The 23,360-nt window shown below is 37.1% G+C and overlaps 2 protein-coding genes across 2 annotated transcripts; one reads left to right on the forward strand and one right to left on the reverse strand.

Annotated features, from left to right (window-relative positions):
- Positions 1-4,635: 4,635 nt before the first annotated feature.
- On the forward strand, positions 4,636-17,012 carry enosf1 (enolase superfamily member 1). The gene is given in 15 exon segments (XM_041247858.1): positions 4,636-4,808; positions 5,401-5,506; positions 6,336-6,451; positions 6,829-6,915; positions 7,249-7,275; positions 7,625-7,697; positions 9,127-9,165; positions 9,446-9,528; positions 9,683-9,717; positions 10,059-10,146; positions 10,616-10,750; positions 11,758-11,887; positions 11,974-12,073; positions 15,266-15,347; positions 16,734-17,012. Coding segments are annotated over 15 exon segments (1,272 nt in total). The 5' UTR covers positions 4,636-4,724; the 3' UTR covers positions 16,821-17,012.
- Positions 17,013-17,110: 98 nt separating this feature from the next.
- Positions 17,111-22,911, reverse strand: LOC121314497 (thymidylate synthase-like). The gene is made up of 7 exons (XM_041247857.1): positions 22,476-22,911; positions 21,871-21,944; positions 21,138-21,312; positions 20,194-20,295; positions 19,336-19,511; positions 18,881-18,952; positions 17,111-17,362 (listed from the first exon to the last, which is right to left on the reverse strand). The coding sequence occupies exons 1-7, from the start codon at positions 22,699-22,701 to the stop codon at positions 17,225-17,227; spliced, it is 963 nt and encodes a 320-aa protein (XP_041103791.1). The 5' UTR covers positions 22,702-22,911; the 3' UTR covers positions 17,111-17,224.
- Between the last annotated feature and the right edge of the window lie 449 nt (positions 22,912-23,360).

A 23,360-nucleotide genomic window follows, 5' to 3' on the forward strand; every position in this document is an offset into this window, starting at 1 on the left:
TACAGAAAGCCGGTATTCCAGGTTTCCCAGGATGCTTAGAGCACATCAGTGTGACCAGGCAACAAATTCAAATAGCTAAAAAGAAGAGGAAGGAGCGCCGTGTGACATTCTAATGCATACAGCTCAGTACCACATGAGCTTTGGGCAGCATTTAATTTTTTCAGTGTACCGAGGACAAATTTGGTGAAATCCTACTTGGGAGATTTGCAATTTAGTTTTTCAACTTAAGAATTCACCACTACATGAATAATGGTGGGATGCACCATTTCTCCACTGGTTTTTACCATGGCAATGGAAGTAATTATTAGGGCAGAAAAATAAGCAGTGGGAGGAGAACGCTTGGCTTCTGGAATGCGACTGCCAACAATTACAGCATACATGGATGACATGACAATCATGACTACAACAGTAGCCAGCATTAATCGGTTATTGGGCAAACTAATCAATAAAATCAAATGGGCACAAATGCAATTCAAGCCCACTAAGTCAAGGAACATCTCTATAATTAAAGGTAAATTAGTGGATAAGAGGTTCTACATTAACAGTGAGGCAATACCAATAGTGTCTGAGAAGCCTGTGAAAAGCCTTGGGTGATGGTATGATGGGGACCTAAAGGACACAGTTTGTGTGGAAGAAGTGAGACAACAAGTAGTACAAGGGTTGAAGAGCATAGACAGCACCAGTTTACAGGGCAAACATAAACTCTGGTGCTTTCGGTTTGGTCTACTGCCAAGACTTCTGTGGCCACTCACTGTGTATGAGGTTTTCTTGACAACAGTAGAGATGCTGGAAGTGTTAATCAGTTCATACCTCAAGAAATGGTTATGAGTTCCACTCTGCTGAAGCAGAGTAGGACTGTATGGTAAAGGGATACTGCAGCTGCCAGTCTTAGCTCTAACTGAGGAGTTTAAGTGCACCAAAGTTTCAATTGGAAATTATATTGGTAGAGTCACACGACGAATGTGTTAGGGAGGCAGCACCTGTGTTGAAAACTAGAAGAAAGTGGGCTGCAAAGGAAGCTGTGGAAAATACAAAGGCTGCCCTTCGTATCAGTGATCTCATGGGGCAAGTACAGCATGGAAGAGGATGCGTTGGTTTCAGTTTCGCCCCTCCTACATGGCACAAACAGCCCCAGCTCAACGCAGAAAGCTGGCAGTAAACGAGGTACAAAAGCAGGAGAAGAGGATGAGGTGCGTAAAGGCAGTTTCCCAGGCCAAGCAGGGAGAATGCATGAGATGGGAGAGTGTGGAACAACACAAGATCGGCTGGCGAGATCTACGGACAATGGAACAGAGCAGGATCGATTTCCTCATCAGGTCAATATATAATCTTCTACCATAACCACAGAACCTTAATCTATTGTTAGGAGAGGATCTGTGGTGTCCTTTGTGTTCATCGCCAGCTACATTAAGACACATTTTGACAGGATGTAAGGTGGATCTTAGCCAAGGACAGTTTACTTGGTGTCATGACCAGGAGCAGTAATCTGGGGAAGGTATTCTGCAGTATCATTATCGCACAGATACTGACCTTCCATAACAAACAAAGTGTCTTGACTAAGATTCAGATTGGCTTCCTTCCAAAACACTGCACTTCTGATCATATTTGCACCTTACACACCTTAACAGACAAACATGTCCACCAAAAAAATAAAGGGAAAATATTTGCATGTTTCACTGACTTTAAAAAACATTCGATTCTATTTGGCATGAAGGTCTACATTATACAATTCTCCAAAGTGGTGTAGGGGGGAAAATTTACGACATAATAAAGTTGATATATTCAGAAAACAAGTGCGGAATAAAAATTGGCAACAAAAGAACAGAATTTTTCACACAGGAATGTGGAGTGAAGCAGGGCTGCAGTTTGTGTCCAACACTGTTCAACATCTACTGTATATCAACGAGTTAGCAACGATGTTGGAACAGTCTGCAGTCCCTGGCCTCACTTTACACAACAAAGAAATTAAATTCCTGCTCTAAGCAGATGACTTACTCTTGCTGTCCCTCACAGAGCAGGGGCTACAGCAGAGTCTGTCACCACTAGAGCAGTACTGTCAGATCGGGGCCTTGACAGTAAACCTGGACAAGACCAGAGTTATGGTTTTCCAAAAAAAAAAGGCCAGAGCTCATGGAAGCAGGCACCATTTCACTCTAGGCCACACAACCCTAGAACACACCATACATTATAATTGCCTAGGCCTAATTATTAGTGTGTCAGGGAGCTTTAACCTGGCAGTGAATGCATTAAAAGAAAAAGCCTGCTGAGTTTTTTAAACCATCAAAAGATAGCTGTGCAAAATAAACATACCTGTTCAAATCTGGATAAAAATATTTGAGTGTTATCCAGCCCATTGCACTAGATGGAAGTGAGGTGTGGGGTCCAGTCAGTCAACAAGATTATATAAAATGTGATAAACATCCAATAGAAACCGTGCATGCTGAATTTTGCAAAAACATATTACAGGTACAGCAGAAAACATCAAACCATGCATGCAGGGCTGAATTGGGCCACTCACTACCCACTGCTCACCAACATACATAAAAGAGCACTAAAATTCTGCATGCATCTAAGCAGAAATTAGCCAGACTCCCTCTCGTACAAGGCCCTGCAAATCCAATAGCTCAACCCAGAAAAGAGTCAGCTGATCCTGAAGCTCAACAATAACCCACACTAACACTAACCAGCTTCAGGACAGCACTGCTAAAGCACTGCCAACAAGCACTGCTGAAGCAGTCAACCAAACTGTAAAACAAATTTTAAAAACTCATATTTGGAACATTGGGACAAAGAAACAAAAACCCCAAATAAATTTGATTGCTATCAGGCCCTAAAAAGAAACTTTACCCTCGCAGAGTATCTCTTCACTGTCAAAGATACAAGACAGAGGCCGACGCAGGCAGACTTGGCTACCCAGAGAGAACAGGCTCTGTGGTCACTGTGAGACAGGTGAGGTTCATAAATATGCCCAAACAAAGGAACATATTCTTTAAAAAAAAAATAACTACTCCTCTCCCACATTTCCAACACATGACAAACCCAGTAAAACTGGCAGTCGTACTGGGAGTGGGACACACAGCCCCACTGTCTGCCCAGTATGTAGCTGCCTGTCACAGCCTGAGGGACACACAGTGTTGTATTTTTATTTTACTTTTATTATTATAATTATCATTGTTATTGTTATTACTATTTTTGTCATTGTACTTTGTAAATGCTTTGGCAATACTGCCGATGTTAGTCATGCCAATAAAGCACCTCTGAATTGACATTGAATTGAATAAGGGTGTGACCTGGGTTTTAACCAGTGGTTTTAACCCTTTGCTGCCTATGCAGAATGACCATATATGGGCATGAATCTGACTACTTGTGTTTTAGCGCTTGTAGTTTGGCAACCTTAAATCAGAAATTAAAACCCAATATATTGTGTATATGATGTAGAATGTATTATATATTTGTTTTTCATATAAGCCACGCCTCCCATAAAATATTAAAAATGTATAATAATAAATAATATTTTTACAAACTGCCAATTTCGACCTTTTTCCAAGTTACATAGAAAGCTTAGATCTATAGGAGCTGCCCAATTTTCTAAAGATTTTATATCAGAAATCAGAAATTAAATATCTTGTACAGTTGCAGAGATACACAAGGTTTTATGATGCATGGTATTTTACGAAAAATAACCTCCTAAATAGCAAACACAGACCAGTTCTCCAAAAACCGAGATTGGAAACAGTATTACCCTGTCTGTGATAAAAGCATATTTAGTGTAGAGTTCACAAAAATAAAGAAATGCCACACAAGATGTTGAGTGATTTTATTATTTAAAAAGAAGCAGCTTACAACTTAGCAGAACTTTGACAGTAACATTTTTTTTTTCAAAACTAGAATAAATAAATCACACACAGAAACAAAAAATAATAATAATAATAATAATAATAATAATAATAATATAATAATAATAATAATAATATATAATAATACAATACATAGCTAAAGAAGAAGAAGAAGAAGAAGAAGAAGAAGAGGCTAATAATTATAGGTTCAAATCCCAGCTCAGCCTTGTGTGACCCTGAGCAAGTTACATAACCTCCTTGTGCTCTGTCTTTCAGGTGAGACGTTGTTTTAAGTGACTCTGCAACTGATGCATATCTTGTAAAGCGCTTTGTGATGGTGGTCCACTATGAAAGGCACTATATAAAAATTAAGATTATTATAATAATGACTACAGCGAAATAATGACTCCATCCTTGTTTTACATACACATACATGAATATCGTTTGTATAAATTACATTTTCTAGCAGAAATACACTGTATGGATAAAATCTATTTTCCATGCCGGAGATACTAAAAGCTGAGCCAGTGAAATCCCCCATCTCCCACCCCTTGCAATCCAAAATTGACACAAATAATCGCTTAGGGTCATGAACAGAGTTTTAGAAAGGAACATGAATTGGTAAATTGGTTGAATAAATTGGTTAATAAAAAGATACCAACTGCTTTCAATGTATCACTATGGTAACGACTCAAATGACTACTGTTGCTTTAAATACGCGACAACTTAAAGTCATATGATAGCACCTGATTACATTCACGCAGGTCGTTCAGTTGAACCAATCGCAGTTGAAGGGGAGGAATCGTATTTTCTCACCATGAAGGGGAAAGTGCACTGTGTCTGGGGGAATAGGCCGTTGCAATCCGTTTTATTTAAAGAATATAAATCATGTTGTTAGGTAAAATTATTAAATTATCGGTCAGCGATGTTAGATTTTCTACATCTTTGGAGCATCACGGGTCGGATGCTATGGTAAGTGTTCTATTTTGCAGAGTGTTAAAAACTTGCAATATATATATATATATATATATATATATATATATATATATATATATATATATATATTTTATATATATATATATATTTAATTTTTTGACTCAGAACTCAGATTTGGTGATGATACGAAGTTTACAAAAAGTTGCATAAACATAATCTAAAAGTAAATTACAGTGATATCTGTTATGCTTTTAAGATGAATAGCTCCTGATGATATACTGTACCAACATACACTGAGCCTGCAGAGTTGCTTGTTCCTTCATCTGGTCACACATTTTTGCAGTCAAACGTCATGTGTGTTGTAATACAACATGTAGCTGGTTACATTCTACTCAAGTTAAATGATACAGCTTTGTGTACAGCGTCTGATTTATAATGAAGTACAGTTTACAGAAGGGCAGGGCACATTCCCTACAGTAAAAATGTAGGAGAAATAGTAATCCGGGAATCGTATATAAAAAAGAAACTGAACATGATTTATAGCGCAGTGCAGCTTTAAAAGCCCTATTTGCTGTGTGCCCAAGCCCAATATGTAAGCAAGTGTGTGCTAATCCTGCTGAATTTAAAGCACACAGATCCAGACTATTCTGCTTATGTTGTGATTGAAACTGACGCAAGTGATGACTTAAAGGGTTATGGACTGACTTTTACTTTGGGGAAAGGCACAGAAATTGGTAAGTTGCTCAACATGTTTATAATAAAAGTGTAATGCACCAAACGTATTGTCTCATTCTGGAAGGGTGATCTTTTTTGAATTTGCACATACAGTGCTGTGTATATATTCACAGGCTTTTAAAACTCTAAATATAATTATATATGGATGAATATATTTCTTTCTGTTGAGTTATTTTCCCATTTGATGCAGAAAAGTTAAAGCATAAGAAGATTACAGTATGAAAACTGGCTTGTTATCAGTCTTATCAGGATTTAGGATTTAAACATTTATAAACTATACAAGTGTTAAATAATGTTGTCAAAACTATGTATGTTAAAGATCTTAGCTTTACTGTTAATGCAGCAGTGACAGTGCAGTGCATTTTAACTATAGTGTAATATTTTCTACATATTAAATGCTGTAAATATTTCATTTTTTATAAATTGAAAACAAGCTTATTTATGATGACTTTTCTGATCCAAAACAGCCTCTCTTTTTTTGCGTTTTAGTGTAACTTTAGTTTTCAAATATATAAATGTGTAAATATGTTACAGTTTCAATTAACCATTCGTCCTGTGCAACTGTTTTTTACTGTATTTACATTCGTGGCAGATACTGATGTTGTTGTCATAGCAACCTATTCCACTTTACCAGTTCCAATTCCAGAGTTTGTTCAATTCCGATCACCAAAGGGACTGTTATAGTAGTGAGCTAGTTCTAATAGTAGGTGATCTGCTGATTGTCTCCAAATTGAAGTAGTGCAGTTCGGCTGTCAGTTAATATAGAAATTGACACGAAACAACATACTGTCCTTCTTTGATAACTCTTCTATGTGACCCTTTACTCAGTCGTGTGTGCTGTGAAGGCCCTCTCGACGCATGTTGTTGGGAAGCATCTGACAGAGATTGTGAACGACTTCCGTGGGTTTTACAGGCTACTCACAAGTGATGGGCAAATGAGATGGGTAATGACTTTGTGATCCAGGAAATACATTTCAAACCTCTGTTAAGGACCACCTTTACAGAAGAACCACTTGTATATTGTGACCACTCTGAGTCATGTGATTTTCCAATCCAAACCTGCTGGAGCGCAAAGGAAAATGTAACACCCCCTGTGGGTCAAAAGACTTCCTTTTAAAGTCTGTTTAAGAATATAAATGTTTCTGTCGGTATTAAATGCCAACGAAGCAGAATGATCAGATGTCCAATTTTAAAATGCAGCTGAATGTTACTGCAGCACATTTCCCACAGCTAAAATCAACTTGTCACACCAGGAGCATCTGCGTGTAACTAAATGCACTGTATGATTACAGATTACTGAACTGCAAATGTTCTGTAACAGATTGGTCCAGAGAAAGGCATCATACAGCTAGCCACAGCAGCCATTCTCAATGCAGTCTGGGATCTGTGGGCTAAATCCGAAGGCAAGGTAAAAGACAATATTTCATATTTGTCTGACAGAAGTAGTCGTAGCTGGCAAAAATACATTTGACAAACGTTTCTAGCAATAGTTTCTTCAGTTTTGTGAAATCATTAGCCAAAATGTAAAAGCTTTTCAATTAAACCTCACACAGTAACACTATACAAATACAGACCTTTTTGAAAATGAAACATAAATATCAAGAAAAATACAGTGTATTAAAATGACAGCCATTTAGTTGTGTAGGTTAGGAAATTCCAGGATTCAAGATTTTACCAGATTGGAGTTCTGCTTAATTCAACTTACAAACTATGGTTCTAATGCTTCTTTCCTTTTTATTAGCCACTATGGAAGTTGCTAGTAGATATGGTGAGTTAATTGCTTCATACATGCCTCTTCTACTGCTTTGATAGAAGCCTTCTTAACTTAACAGTGGGATCTGCTGTGATGTTACTGATACGTACATCTAAGCTCATGAGTAATTGTATTTGCAATACAGTGCTGGGAGAATGACAATGAAAGCCCAAGGCAAAATGGGTTTTTTTTGTTTTGTTTTTTTTGTTTTGAGACATAGCCTACACCAATCCATGCTTGGCTTTTTTGCTTTAAAAATAATCGCTTTCTTTTCTCTACGGCAACTTCACTTTACATTCCATGATGGACAAAAGACACAGGTATAGCTTGCAAACTGTGGAATTTGTATAATGTTCTGTCCTAGGACCCCAAAAAGCTTGTATCCTGCATAGACTTCAGATACATCACTGATGTGCTGACAGAGGAAGATGCTTTGGGTAATTATTTATTTATTTTTGTTATTTTTCTGACGTTATGATTCACAATACATGTCACCTGTCTGTGCTTTTACCAGGTGAGCCACTCTGGGAGCACAATCTGGGTATACATGGTTGTCTGCCTGTCTGTACACATTTTACATACATTTTGAGAACTGCTTGTCCCATAGTGTTAACTTCATAAGGAAGTTCTTTGGTATGTTGAAATATGCCACCCTTTAACACTGGTATTTTCCCCAAGAGGTGATTTATTGACACACTTTGTAAGAATCCACTGCCATATCTTGTATGCGTTTGCAATTCTGCAGCTGCTCCCTACTCGGATGCAGGGTTAGAAACGTCTAGTAGTCCTGGGTTTCAGAATGACTCTTGTTTAATTTTATTGAAATGAACAGGTGCCATGACTTTGAACAATCGGGCCCCTTTTAAATCAGCTCTGAACTGATCACACTTGGATAAGTCTCGCCTGAGTCTGTAGGCTGACTTAGGAGCTGTTTGTGCAGCGATAATGGAAGGAGCAATATGTGTTGCTCCAATTCCTGGCTACTGAATCATTTAATTAATAGACTTAATTTATGGTAGTTCTGAAACCCAGGACTGTGTGCAGGGTAGTGTGAGTTTCTAACCCTGCTGATGGTTGCCATATTGGGAATGTGTCTTTTTTTTTTTTTTTTTTTTTTTTTTTGGATGATAAATGCCTAACTATTTCAGATACTAGCTTCATACTCCGTACACAGTGGTGTTCTGTGATTCCCTAGGGTAAGTTCGCTTGTCGATGCGAAGCCTGCATGCTAAGTGTGATGAGGATCATGAAATTGTCCTCTGACCTAAAATGGCTGCCATGTTATGGTCATGCGACTTTTAAATTTCCTCTGTATATATAGTGCACTGTGACAGTTATTGTCCAGTGCACATTAACTCTTCAAATGTCACCTTGCTTGAACCTCAGGCCATATCAATAATACAGACCACAAGCATTCAACCATAGTCTTCACAGGTTGTATTCTATGATTCTCACAGTGCAATTCCATTAAAGGGGCTGTCCAGTAGCAATGAATCCTTTTTCACTTTTCCTATTTACTTCATATTTACAAACCATGCAGTTTGATATAACATAACTGTTGGATTCTGAAACTGTTTATAACATTAAAATATACATGAGAATCTGGGGGTATATGGGACATATGTCACTGACATACTTCTTTAAAGGGGATTTCCCATTTGAGCCTTCTAAGATCAATTAAATATGCTCAACATATCTGGTTGCAATCAAGTATAAAACACTATTGGCATATAAAACACATTTTTAATGAAACAGTCCTCCACTGATGCACTCGCGTAGTACATTTTAAATTTAGTCTACCATATAATTCTTAACCTTTGTTCTAGTTTTATTGGCTTTTTTGGTGTTCTTATTCTATTTCTACAGATATCCTCCAGAAAGGTCAAGCAGGGAAGAAATCAAGGGGTATGTATATTTGGAAATTAAAAAGCCAGCTGCAATAGATATATAATGACCCATGGGACAGACAAAGTTTAAGAGGGTTTGGGGGGGGGGGGGGGGGGGGGATACAATGCAATGCAACACCCCAGTCAATATAGGAAGGAGATATAGTTATTATTAATAAGAAGAAGAAGAAGAAGAAGAAGAAGAAGAAGAAGAAGAAGAAGAAGAAGAAGAAGAAGAAGAAGAAAAGAAGAAGAAGAAGAAGAAGAATGTCTAAGATAACTGAACATTATACTTTCAGAGGAACACATTCTGACACGTGGTTATCCTGCTTACACTACTTCTTGTGCTTGGCTTGGTTACCCAGATGAACAACTGAAAAAGGTTGAAAGATTAATTTAGTAAATAACATTTCAAACCTATGTTTGTGACTTGCTGTGTGTTAAAGGTATTTTATAATGAGCTTCAGTTTTATTTTAAGTAGGTTTTTATTTCCATTTTTATCATATCTACAGTGTATGTTTGCTTTTTCTTGTAGCTCTGTACAAAGGCACTGGAGGATGGCTGGACAAGGTGAGTTATACATCTACAGTTTTCTTTTTCCAACCTTTGTACAGTGATTCAGTGTCCTGTACTAAAAATTTATAAGTAACTTATATGTAGTTATAGCCATAATTTCTCAAGTAGTAGCTGTTTCATTGAAACTGTTTTAGAGTGCTTCATATTATTTTAAAGTTTAAGTGTGTTTCATCTTAAGGTTTAAATGTTTAGAAAATTAAATGGAATCTAACTCCCCTACAGACTAATACCATGTCTCATAGAGAGAGACCTATTCGATAGACCTAAATGTTGAGTTAGGAGTGTTAACTGGGTTCAGTTTGCTAAGAATTCTGTTTTTGTTTTTTCTTTGGAAGTTTTAAAGTAAAGGTTGGTGCCGACCTACACAACGATATCCACAGATGTAAACTGATCAGAGAAATGATAGGAAAAGACAATACCCCGGTGAGGAGGAATTTCTGATTGCTGTAAACCATACTATCCTACTATAAACGCTTTCTTTGTAATAGTTACTGGCAAACATCTTTTTTCTTCTGGAGTAAAGCTACAGAGCTTCCTTCTCAGTTTAATAAAGAGGGAAGAGAGACTGCAGAGCTTATATAGAAAACTACACCATCTGCTGTCATTTTGTAGTCATTGCAAGCTTCTTATTTGGCCTTTTGTAAATAACTGAAGCACTTATAATAACTTCTGCCCATGTGACATAGCTTTAAGTTAGCAGTAATAGCGATATCAGCATTTATACTATTCATTGTTCTAAGTTTCAAAAATGTGTGATTCAAGTTCTTTCACAAATCGCTTTTGATAATAAATCTTCCTTGGACTTCAGAACTATTATTGCAATTATGTTAATTTCTTAACCAGTGATTGAGTTTTGAGGTTTTTTCTTTTGTTTTGTTTATTCCCAATGAAGTAGATTGATGCCAATCAGCGATGGGATGTTCAAGAAGCCATTGAATGGGTTTTCAAGTTAGCTGAGTTTAAACCTGTATGGATAGAGGAACCAACCTCGCCTGATGATATTCTCGGCCATGCAACCATAGCCAGGGTATGAGACGAGGGGGATAATAGTGACAGTTATCACCTCTTTAGGAATCGGGACTGGAAAATGCAATAAGAAGTCCTTGTCAGTGTCTGTTGTATTGTTAGAAATATAAAAAGGTAACTTTTTTTATCAACCTATACCCAACAGGATAAGCCACAACTGCATTTTATTGGAGCCTTTTACAGCACTGGGGAATCACCCCAGATTGCTGTTCATGGATAAACACAGTGGGGGATGCAATCCAGGGGGTGAAGTTGATTTTTAATACTACTGTACATCAACTTAGTAGTTTCCATTGTGTCATACGTTCCTTGTTCATTAAAATATAAACTAGAAGTTAGAATAACCTTTGTCTTTTTTTAGGCATTGTCTCCCTTGGGAATTGGAGTTGCAACTGGAGAGCAAGTGAGCGCGTTTTAGTTTTTAGTAAATGCTTTAGACAGTGAAATGGAGTGATGCAAATGTCCATGCTTTTATTCAGTTCCTGCAGTAATCCATCACGTATCTGACTGTGATGGGACCAGACTAAGGGCGGATATGTGAAAAGTCTAATGAATGAATCCTGTTTTAAATACCTTTATACACAGCTGTAACAGTTACTATATTCACACCCTTATTGTTTTGAGATTCAGCTTTGCTAAATCCAGCTATATGGGAGCACACAGAGCACATACAACACAGTGTATGAAAACTTTGGTAGGATCCACAATATCTGAACTAATCTTCTCTGTTCAATAATAAACTAATTTATTTTACACAAAGTGAACGAAAGCAACTAAATTTGCCTTCAGTTTAACAAAATACAGTTTTGGGATGCATGCTTACCATATTGAGACATCTTTTTTTTTAGATTGGAGAACCAGAGGAAAATGAAACTGTTGAAACAACATTTTCTTGCTATGCATTAAATGCATTTTGTGGCCTTTTTCTTAACAGACATTTATTCTGCTGTGTGATTTGAACTTGCATTGAACTCATTTTTATTAACCCATGTAATATTTTATTTACAGTGTCACAACAGGGTGATGTTTAAACAGATGCTCCAGGCTAAAGCTCTACAGTTTGTTCAGATTGATAGCTGCAGGCTAAGGAGTGTTAATGAAAACCTCTCTGTGTTGCTGATGGCCTGCAAATTCCAAGGTAAGAACACGAGAAAGGGCTAGTATTACCTGTGGGGCCTTCGTAACTACAGCTTATGTCACTTGTAAATGTTTTCTTTTTTCTAGTGCCTGTGTGTCCCCATGCCGGAGGAGTTGGCCTCTGTGAGCTAGTGCAGCTCTTAATATTGTTTGACTACATCGCTGTATCTGGAAGTCTTGAAAACCGGTCTGTAACGGAATACGCACATTCTTAACAATTTCTTTAGACATCCCATATTATGTAGTTTTCCATAAACTGGAACTAGAGTTCAAGTGAGCGATATGCTTGGAATAAAGTGTGCTACGAATCCTGCCAGGAGAACAGTTGATAATGGGGGAGAGGATGGTAAAGTTGTTCCGAGTAGGTGCTCTTGTGGTCACATTGATCACTTGAGCCCCCCCCCCATGCTACTGTTTACTGTGCATACTTTTTTTTTTTTTTTTTTTTTTTTTTTTTACTATGGATATCCTCGAACTGGTCAAGTGACTTTTGAGCAGTTCTGCACATTACTGGTTCAGAAACAGGATGATTAACATTGCCAGTAGGTGTCTGCAGTACAATGTATTATCTATTTATTTATTTATTTTAAAGTATAGCCCCCTGTTTTAACTATTCATATACTGTGTTTTAATATAGATTTAGATTAATTTGTATCTTCTTTCTAATGTTACTATTTGTAATCAGTAGTGTGTGTGTGTGTGTGTGTGTGTGTGTGTATAGATGTATAGAAATATATCTAATATATATTATCTATATATTATATAGATAAGATCAGGCATAGATAGAAAGATATGTATAACATATGTAGTTTTGTAATTGTATAGCTTTCAAACGACCAGAAACTCACTTTATAATCGAGTTTCTCGGTCGATATGCAACAAGCTATACAACATATATGCAATATTTCACTACGCGGACACAAACTTAGTTATATAGATAGTATCTATATATCTATCTATCTATATATATATATTTATCATATATAGATATATTTTGTAGATGTGCATATATATGACAACATATCGAACTTTCAGGCCTTAAATTTACGTTTGCAAATAATAAAGATATCCTCATTCAAAAATAACACTTGGTTGAGGCACGTGACACCCCCCTTGTAAATAGTTAGACATGTGGCAAAAAGTTTTGTGGTCTGACGAAATAAAATGGAATTTTTGGTCTAAATGCAAAGCGTTATGTTTGGCACAAACCCAACACAGCGCATCACCCAAATATACCATCCCTACTGTGAAGCATGGTGGTGGCAGCATCATGTTATGGGGATAAGTATAGGACTGTGGGAGGTAAATCCATTTCTCTTTTATATATCCTGGCCACCGTCTGCAGCCGAAACTGTCTAAACTGGGATGGAAGTTCACGCTTTCAAGAATGACAGCGACCCAAAAGAAGCAAAAACTGTCCTTGTTGGTCTCTTCAGACACCTACCTTTTGACCGAAAAGACGTGACTTCAAGATGGAAGTCACCTTGCCAATGGTCTTACTCCAAAAGGAACAAAAAGGTAAATGTCCTTGAGTGGCCCAGTACCCCGACCTAAATCCAATCGAAAATTTGTGGCATGACTTGAATATTGCTGTCCATCAACGCTCCCCAAGGAACTTGACAGAGCTTGAACAGTTTTGTAAAGAAGAATGGTCAAATATTGCCAAATCTAGGTGTGCAAAGTTGGTAGAGACCTATCCCAACAGACTCACAGCTGTAATTGCTGCCAAAGGTGCTTCCACCAAGTATTAACTCAGGGGGGTGGAGACTTATCCAATTATGATCTTTCAGTTTGTATTTTTAATATTAAAAAGAGTTAATTTTGGACAAAAAGGGTTTCATCACGTCACCAGACCTTGAACTCTTATCCCTTACACATGTAGGGAGTATGGTGTATAGTGGGTAAGGGGAGGGGTAAATTTACGGTTGATGCAACTCCGTGACTGTGAACACACTTTTTTCAGGGGTGGGGGTAGACTTTCTATATGCACTGTATATATATATATATATATATATATATATATATAATATATGACACACACACACACTGAGTGTACAAAACATTAGGAACACCTTCCTAATATTGAGTTGCACCCCTTTTGCCCTCAGAACAGCCTCATTTCATCAGGGCATGGACTCTACAAGGTGTCGAAAGCGTTCCACAGGGATGCTGGCCCATGTTGACTCCAGTCAACAGTTATGTCAAGTTGGCTGGTAGTGGATCTCTACTCCGATTAGCTCGTTCCATCTCATCCCACAGATGCTCAATTGGATTGAGATCTGGTGACTGGGCAGGCCACTGCAGTAAGCTGAATTCACGGTCATGTTCGTGGAACCATTCCTGGACAGTCCTAGCCTTGTGGCATGGGGCATTATCCTGCTGAAAAAATGTAGCAGATTTGATACTCTGCTGCCATGAAGGGATGCACCTGATTGGCAATGATGTTCAGATATCCTGTGGCATTCAAACGTTGCTCCACTTTTATCTAGGGGCCCAATGTGTCATGAAAACACACCCCACACTATCACACCACCAGCCTGCAATGTTGACTTGCAGCATGATGGATGCATGTACTCATGTGGTTTTCTCCATACCCTTGTCCTCCCATCAGCGTGAAACAGCAGAAGCCGGGATTCATCAGACCAGGCAATGTTTTTCCAATCCTCCAGTCTCCAGTGTTTTCGTTCCTTAGCCCACTGCAACCGCAGTTTCTTATGTTTTGCTGAAAGAAGTGGAACTCTGTTAGGTCGTCGGCTACCATACCCCATTTGTGTTAAGGTATGACGAGTTGTGCATTCTTTTATGGGTCTTTCGGCACCAATGTTGTACTGGACTGTCATTTGACTAACTGTAGCCCATCTATTGCTCTACACAATTCGTGTCAGCCTCCTTTGGCCTCTTTCATCAATGAGCCGTTTTCGACTACTGGCCTGCTGTTGGCTGGATGCCCTTTGGGTGATGGACCATCCTTGATACATAGGGGAAACTTCAGTGTGAAAAACCCAGCAGCATTGCAGTTCTTGACACTCACGCACGCCTGGCACCTACTACCATACCCCATTCAAAGGCACTTAAATTTTTTGTCTTGCCCATTCATCCTCTGAATGGCACACATATGCAATCCATGTCTCAGTTGTGTCAAAGCTTACAAATCCTTTAACCTGTCTCTGCATCATCTACACTAATTTGAAGTGGATTTAACAGGTTACATCAATAAGGGATCATAGCTTTCACCTGGATTCACCTCGTCAGTCTATTTCATGGAAAGAGCAGGTGTTCCTAATGTTTTGTACACTCAGTGTATATATGCATTACAGATATATATTTTTTGCAATACTATAAATGATTACCTGTCATTATTTTTTAAAAATTTTTTCAGGATGCGCGAATATGTAGACCATCTCCACGAGCATTTTGCATACCCAGTGGTAATTAAAAATGCTTCCTACATGCCACCAAAGGTATTGTTTTCTTTCTCACTTACCTGCTTTTATTTTTAGCCTGTGTCTTTTCAGTTAGTAGTCGCTTTCCACCTCTGTTTCAAGAAAGTCAACTATTTATTTATTTTTTTAATCAGACAGGATTAGAATGTCATTGGGCTGATTCCTTTCTTTTAAAGAGTCTTAAATATAGCATCGCACGTCCCCGCATGTTGCTACAACTGTTTAACTAACATACCGGTAATTTTTATTTTCATTATTAACATCCTGATGTTTTCAACTTAAGTCTGTTTCAAAGCTCTTTCTAAATGTCTGCTCTAGTGCACTGATAGTGTAAGGATTATTGCCAAAATTGTCAAACTGGTAATACAGCAATAATGATCCATGATGTGGTATGGAAAAGAAAAGCCAGAACACTTGTTTTTTGTTTTGTTTTTTATCGCTCTTACTGCAGGGGTTCCCAAACTGTGGTCCGCGGCCCAAAGGTGGCTGCAACGCAGTCCCAGGAACAATGAGAATGACATTCTATGTATTTTTTTCTATTAATAGCAAAAAGCAGGCCCCCAAGGCAGCTGTAACTGTAGAAAAATAAAGTGTAGCAAGGCAGTATTGGCGGACTGTCAATCAAAGTAGAAATTCTCGAATTAGAACAAATTGTCTACCTGTAGGCGGGATGTACTGAGAGCTTTGACGATATGGTAGTGTTAAGGTCATGTGATCGCTCTGCTGGCAGATGTAACAAGTTTGTTCAGTATTGGTATAATTACAATACATCAAATCCTCTACCAAAGAATATGTTTTGCAAAGTATGAACAAAAAGGCAGCTACAGGAATTTGAATGCATTTGTACAGTGGGCTTGAGGTGCTGGAATGGGTTTCTTTTTGTAGAAACGTTTTTATACTAACTTTTCTACTTGATAACATTCATTTAAAAATGTTGCAAGCCAACTGAATATGATTTTGCAAGTTGTATTTTGGTTTTTATTTGTGTTTGGCCTTATTTTATAAAACATGCACTTACTTTCGCAAGTTATTCCAAGTTCTGTGCATCTCACTTTTGACAGTACGAACACTCCAGATTGGCTGAAATACTGAATGCTGTCTTTAGTACCCCTCGACAGAATTTAATTATACATTTCTTGATTATGGCTCCTGTGGAGTCAATTTTTGAGGAGAGCACAAATACCACAATATACAACAATACCCTTTTAGAGAAATGATTTCCAACCTCTTGGATATTGATTACAACAAAGGCCAGGCTATAGAGGTTCAGGGATACATGTTAATTAACTAAGATTAGATTTATGTCCCATCTTGTGTGAGTCAAATGGCTGCTGTTTTTAACAAACAGTTTAATTGACTGGAGCAGTTGCTCACACCAATGACAATGTCTTCATCTCCACTCAGGATCCAGGCTATTCCACAGAAATGAAGGAGGATTCAGTAAGGAGATACCAATTTCCTGATGGAGAGGTCTGGCAGGAACTTTGCTAATCACAAGGTTAAAGCTTAACCACACAGATTATTAAACTTGTGGCTGACAGTCTCAACATCTTCTGTATAATTTATTCTGTTAATCTAAGAAGAAGAAGTAGCAAAATGCTGCCACCATTTACAGTAAATATGCCCCTTTGTGTACCATGGTTATGAAATGCAGTGGTAAAAAATATTAAATTCTTAACATAACAATAATGTACATAAGTGTTTTCTTTTTGTGCCAGTGAGTTTGTCTTTATGCAATGTTTAATGTTAGTATATAAAACATTAAAAAAAGAAAAGTGCCAAACAAACATTTATTACCATGACAATCAAGATTAAATTAAAATATGTATAAACTAAATTAAATCATTCAAACTTGAAAAGCTACTGCATCCATATCATTTAAAGTACTAAAGTTGTTACACTGCCATCTGCATTTTAATAGCAGGGTGGGGGTTATATTCAATAATTTCAAAGTCTTCAGCTTTGAAGTCATCGATACTGTTCACTTTGCGCAAGATTTTCAGTTTAGGAAAAGGCCTGGGTTCTCTCTGAAGCTGTAATAAGAGGTACAAAAAATACATTAATCCCTGCCTTGATTTTGAAAATCCATACAGCACTTAATTTTTCTAGATATTGAGTTTATTTGAATGATTTAAACAGGCATGTTTCTCCCACATAGAGTGATTTACAGACCCACTTACAACCATTCAAGTTATAACATATAAATACAATGAAGTGAGGTTTATAAAACATGAGTTCTGTAGGATCTGTAGCCATTCAGATTGTATACAGCAATATGAACTAGGGGTGGGAAAAAATATTTGAACACTAATTTTTTTTAACATGTATTCGAACACAAATAAAATATTTGTACTCGTCAAACGCATAACGTGCGTTAACATAATGCAGGATTTATTTCAATAGGCTGCTGTAATAAAATGTTAGGTGTCTGCTGCGAGAAATTACATTGCTGAATTAAAATCCTTAACAGATGTCAATCCAAGCTCTGTGCAAGTGCTAACCGTTGCTCTCGAGCCACGATTTAAAATGTTTAAGTTTCTTTCTGACGTCCCAAAAAAAAAAAAAAAAAAGGAAACCAAAAGAGAAATTGAGTCCAGATTATGCGCACGCAACCCTGAGCTGGCAAATACTGCTCTACCTGGGGTTTCAGGTGCTGTTTTGGATTTGGGAAGCGAGACAACATCGGCATTGGCTTCCGTCAGCAAAACTGATGCAATTACCACAGAAAACACCCACCGTGGCCAACAGAAAACAAAACATGACTACAGCAATTTGAGGACGTAGATGAGGAACCAGACACCTTGGATGACCGATCTGAGTACGATACTTTTTTGCAAGAACCCAAAATCTGTCACAGATGATCCGCTCTTATGGTGGAAACAACGTGCCTTGTGTTTTCCAACACTGTCCTAATTTGCAAGGGAAATGTTCTGCATAACGGCAACATCGACTCTGTCAGAGTGTTTCAGCAGCTGGTAACAAAGAAGCGCGCCCGTCTAAGTGCAAAAGTCATGGATGCAATACTGTTTAAAAAAAAAAAAAAAAAAAAAAAAAAAAAAAAAAAAAAAACTGAACTTTAACCTGATTTTTATTTTTAAATAATTCTGTTGGACTGTAATGTGAACAACGCAAGGGTGAGTTTATTTAAATTCTATAAAGGCACTTGAACACGTATTGCGAACAAAATCTTAATACATTAAAACTTCTTTATTGGTTGGTATTTATTAAGTTACGAAAGGATCTGAAGTACTGCCGTAATGTCAAAAGTATACGCAAATGTGTTGTTTTTCAAATTTTGTTTAAATGTCGTACGTAACAAATCTACTAAGTATCTCTCCACTTCAAATAACGTTTCATTTAAAACAGCTTTTTCTAAATTTCCAAACGAATATCCGAACAAATATATTTCTGACGAATATCCGAACATAAAAAAAAAAAAAAAAAAAAAAAAAAAAAAATACATGTTCATCCCACCACTAATATGAAAACAATTGTAATTCACTGACTCCGTATTAATTGGGAGTTCTGGTTTCAGAATTGTCAACTCTTACCTGGATTTTTAAAGGCTCAATGTGGTTTACATAAATATGCGCATCTCCCAATGTGTGTACAAAATCACCAGGCTGAAACAAAAAACAAAAAAACAAACAATTGTTCAAATATATGTAGAGCAGGTATGGCTAATCTACTTGTTTTTGGTTGACAAAGGGTAGTGTATAAAACCATACCACCTCTTGTTTTGCAGGCCACAACATACATTAGAGAGGTTTCTACTGAAGCACAATCCTTTTCTTCAGCACAAGCAAAAATTACTAACTATTTAATAGACCTTTACAAATTGTGTTTTATTGAAGTCGTTGCCGTCGTACATTTTCTTAAATATAAAGTAAATCCTTTACAACTCTTGTAACTAATATGTTTGTTTTGTGCTTGAAAAGTTGCCTTAAGTATAAAAGAAAATGTGTACTAAAAAAAAAAAAAAAAAAAAAAAGTCCTTTTGTAGTACCTTTAGCTCTGTTATATGGGCAATCATATACGTGAGCAATGCATAGCTGGCAATGTTGAACGGGACACCCAGTCCCATGTCTCCTGATCGCTGGTAGAGCTGACAGGATAATTCACCGTTACACACGTAGAACTGGCACAAGGCATGGCAGGGAGGAAGAGCCATTTGAGGTAGATCTTGAATATAAATAAAACTAAAAATATTAATACAATGAAAACAGGCATACAAATTCACAGTGCCATATGCTTTCTATTTACTACTGATGCAGAATGAATGGCTGGGATATTCATTCTTTTTTTAACACACAAAACAGGTTTTTCAACAATGGTAGCTGACAAGGTACCACATGAATTTTGTCTTAATTTTGACAGAAAACCATTTTGGGGGTAAAAATGAATCTCATTTATCCGACCCTGTCATTCCGTGTTTGTAGTAAATTGGTATCATTTTATTATTACCTATTTTTAAAGATGGGAAGATTACCTACAGACACCAAGACACTTTACTTAGTAAGCAAGCAAGCAGGGTTTTTAAGTAAAACAAAATGTTCATGCATCATTTTAAAATAGGGAATATCCTGTGACTTGCTCATAAAATAATTTGCATACAGTCAAAAGACCGGACAACTATCTATTCAAGTATTCCAAGATTGTTAGTAAGAAAACTGGTAATATGGGCACTACAAACCATCAGGGGGTGGTGTTCCAACACTTTTTTTCCAATTGGCAGTTATTAGATTTCATATAAATTGTTTGACAGAATATTTTACATGACAATTGTCACAGCCAGACCAAAGTGTCAGCAGGTTTACTATGGCTGCTTTTAAAACATCTGTCCTTTTTATAATAAATAAAATACCTTTGGGATTCCAAGCACACATGATAATCCTTCTATCTTCAGGGTTGGTTTTAATGGTGTCAATAACTTTCTGCAGCTGATCCTCACCTTGTTGAGTGTAATCTAAACATTACAAAAAAGTGTATATATATTATCGCAACCAAGGAGTCATGTATATTTTGCTTCAAAAGTCAGAATCTGGAACATTTCAAGTTTTACCGGTAACTGTCAACATTTACCAAGTGGTAAAAGGTCTGGAATTATGAAAAAATATATTGCTTTTCGGACATTTACTGAAAGCTTATTGGTAAAGGCACTTGGTTATTCTTGAGACTTAAAGGTACATGTCCGAAGCGCTACCATATTTCAGACATTTACCACTTTACCACAAATAGACATTTACCAGTAAATCTTGACTTGCCAATGTTCAGACTTTTAGCGTAACATATACATTGTTTGACATGATATTGGGAGGATATACTATACATATGGGAACAGCAATAATAGCATTTTTTTTTTCCCCACTTTGTTTTTATTAACACTATTAACTTAAAAACAGAACAAAACAAAAAGTGTCCAATTATTTTGTTCTCAACGTTCAATCCCCACTACCAAGCCAATAAGCTTGAGTGCTGATCTAAAGTGCACCAGGTGCCTGGTAAGCAGATGCTGCTGTTCAGGTTTATAAAATGTACAGCTCCACATTCCAATGGGATCTCCATCCAAAATAGTAAACTTGGAATGGTGAGGACCAAACCTACGCTTCGTTGAATGGACAACTCGCCCGGCACACTACAAAACAGTGCAATTACCAGGTTAGTCTCTCGGATCCCACATGCATATTGAATGCGTTACATTTAATATTTTGGGAACTGTGAAAAACATAGGTGACCATCTGTAAGTTTACTGCAAAGATTCCTGTATGTGTTTTTAAAATGTGAAGGAAAAAGGGTAAGCAATCACACCCGAGTTCATATCCTTGTATTCTGCCCCAAAGTGTCGCCACTGGAAGCCGTAGACAGGCCCAAGGTCTCCTTCCTCTCTAGATGTAAAGCCGCTTCTGTCTAAAAACTCCCTTGATCCGTTAGCATCCCAGATTTTCACACCCTTTGCAGACAGTTCTTTGGCATTTGTTGAACCCTTACCAAAAGACAAAAATAGCAATGTTCACCTATGCCTACACATTGTTTATACATTTAGATTAACATCACAGGACTTAATGAGTTATAACAATGCCTAATCCTTGAAACCCTTTTATAGCTTTTGAAAATTAACATTTTAAAGCTGTAAACAAAGTGCAGCATGAATCATAAAAGTGTGGTTGCAATACTGTTAACGCATTTGTATCTTGTACGTGCCAAAAGGAAATAGGTATTTGCCACCTGTGGGTTTGAGAGGAAATGCTTGGGATACAGACCGACAAGTCTCCTTTGGTAATTTTTGGGCTAAAGTTTAACACAACTGCATAAAAGGTCCTCAAGATATGCAAAATTGTAATGAACTGTCAAAGTTATAACATTTAACTAAACCACAAACGAACCCAACCCTCAACCCTGGCAGACTTAAACACAACACAATTACAGTGGAATTGTGAACTATTGGAGAAGGTACATACATTTCGATTTCCCCGCTGTTTCTGGTTTTACAGTTATTTTTTTGTACTGCACCAGAGGTTTAAGGAGCCAGAACCGTCTTTACCTTGATGAACCATAACAGCTCTTCCAATATGCCTCGCCAGAACACTTTCTTTGTTGTCAACAGTGGGAACTGGTCTGCAATGATATCAATGTACTGTCAGTTAATGCGTTATGTTTAGTCCGTAAACTTTACAATTAATGAATTTGACCAAAGGTATTCTAACTATCTACTCTTAAAGATGCAGGCTACATGGCGGACATGTTTGATGATGATAACAATAATATAAAACACTTCCGTGCGCCACTACTAAATCAGCGCCAAATGCAAGATTTCACAATGACCATTTAAAACCAAAACTGTAAGGCAGATAACATGGCTGTAACAGTTGTGTTATCAGAAATCCCACCCCTTTTTTATTTTATTTTATTTATTTTATTTTTAGATCATTGCTTACTCACTAGACTGAATAATAATTCATTTTAGAATGCAAGCTTAAAAAACAAACCAAAAAAACCAGCAGTTCACAAACAAAATGCATAGTTTACACAGAAGTCATTTTATATATATATATATATATATATATATATATATATATATATATATATATATATATATATAAAACGCTAGTTAGACCGCCTTTTTTAAATTTACTAGAAGCTTCTCACCCCTCAGACTGTATCTTGCTTGTGAACCGAACACGGAGACGACCCCAGTACCGGTCCGGTCCCCTTTTCTGAATCCGTGTTGCATGATGTACTCAACTTGATCCAGATAACCTTGCTCATCACAAAACATTGTGAAATTCTTCTCGGGTTTATAAGCTTCTTTCTTCTCCTTGATATTAACTTCAGAAGGCTGCGCGCATGCATTCATTTCTGAAGTTGCAGGCATGGTGTATTTATTAAACGAGAAAATGTTGAAATCTAAATGCAATATGCTCTTGGATTCAGACTATGCAGTGCAAAACATTGATGCATGCACCTTTTTATCTCTGCAAGCGTTCATAAAAAGAAAAATATACATATATATTATACTTTCACCTTGTGTCACGCTCTTTTCTTAAAACAAAGCTGTCAGTTTTGTTAAATTCCCGCGCAGTTGCTCAAATACAACAGACTCTGGGCGGGGATGTATGTGTCAGCTAAATCGTGAGCCTATAGAAAGCATAGGCTCTCTGTCGTGACAAGAGTGTAGTAGACGCTTGTTATGTGATCGAGGTGTACGCCCCCAGTGATGACGTCCTTGAAAACTGTGTGCCCCTTTTCTAAACGAGCTTTAGGGTACTTACTCGTTTTCCGTTTCTATTTTTTTTTTTAAATCTCAATATATGCCTTAAAACTTATTTTAAACTTCATTTTTTTCCACCCCTAACTTGAATGCTACTACTTAATTGAAAACAATATATAAAAAGCAGCTCTTTGGTTTTCAAACCGAACAATAGCGAGTGAAGTTAAATAGATGTGCCCTAATTTAAAATCATAATGACGCGTTGCAGAATGTGTATAACCTGTTTTACAAATATTACTATAGTCTATAGTATTGCAGTTTAG

The sequence above is a fragment of the Polyodon spathula genome, chromosome 4 (assembly GCF_017654505.1).
Source record: "Polyodon spathula isolate WHYD16114869_AA chromosome 4, ASM1765450v1, whole genome shotgun sequence".
Taxonomy (NCBI): Eukaryota; Metazoa; Chordata; class Actinopteri; order Acipenseriformes; family Polyodontidae; genus Polyodon; species Polyodon spathula.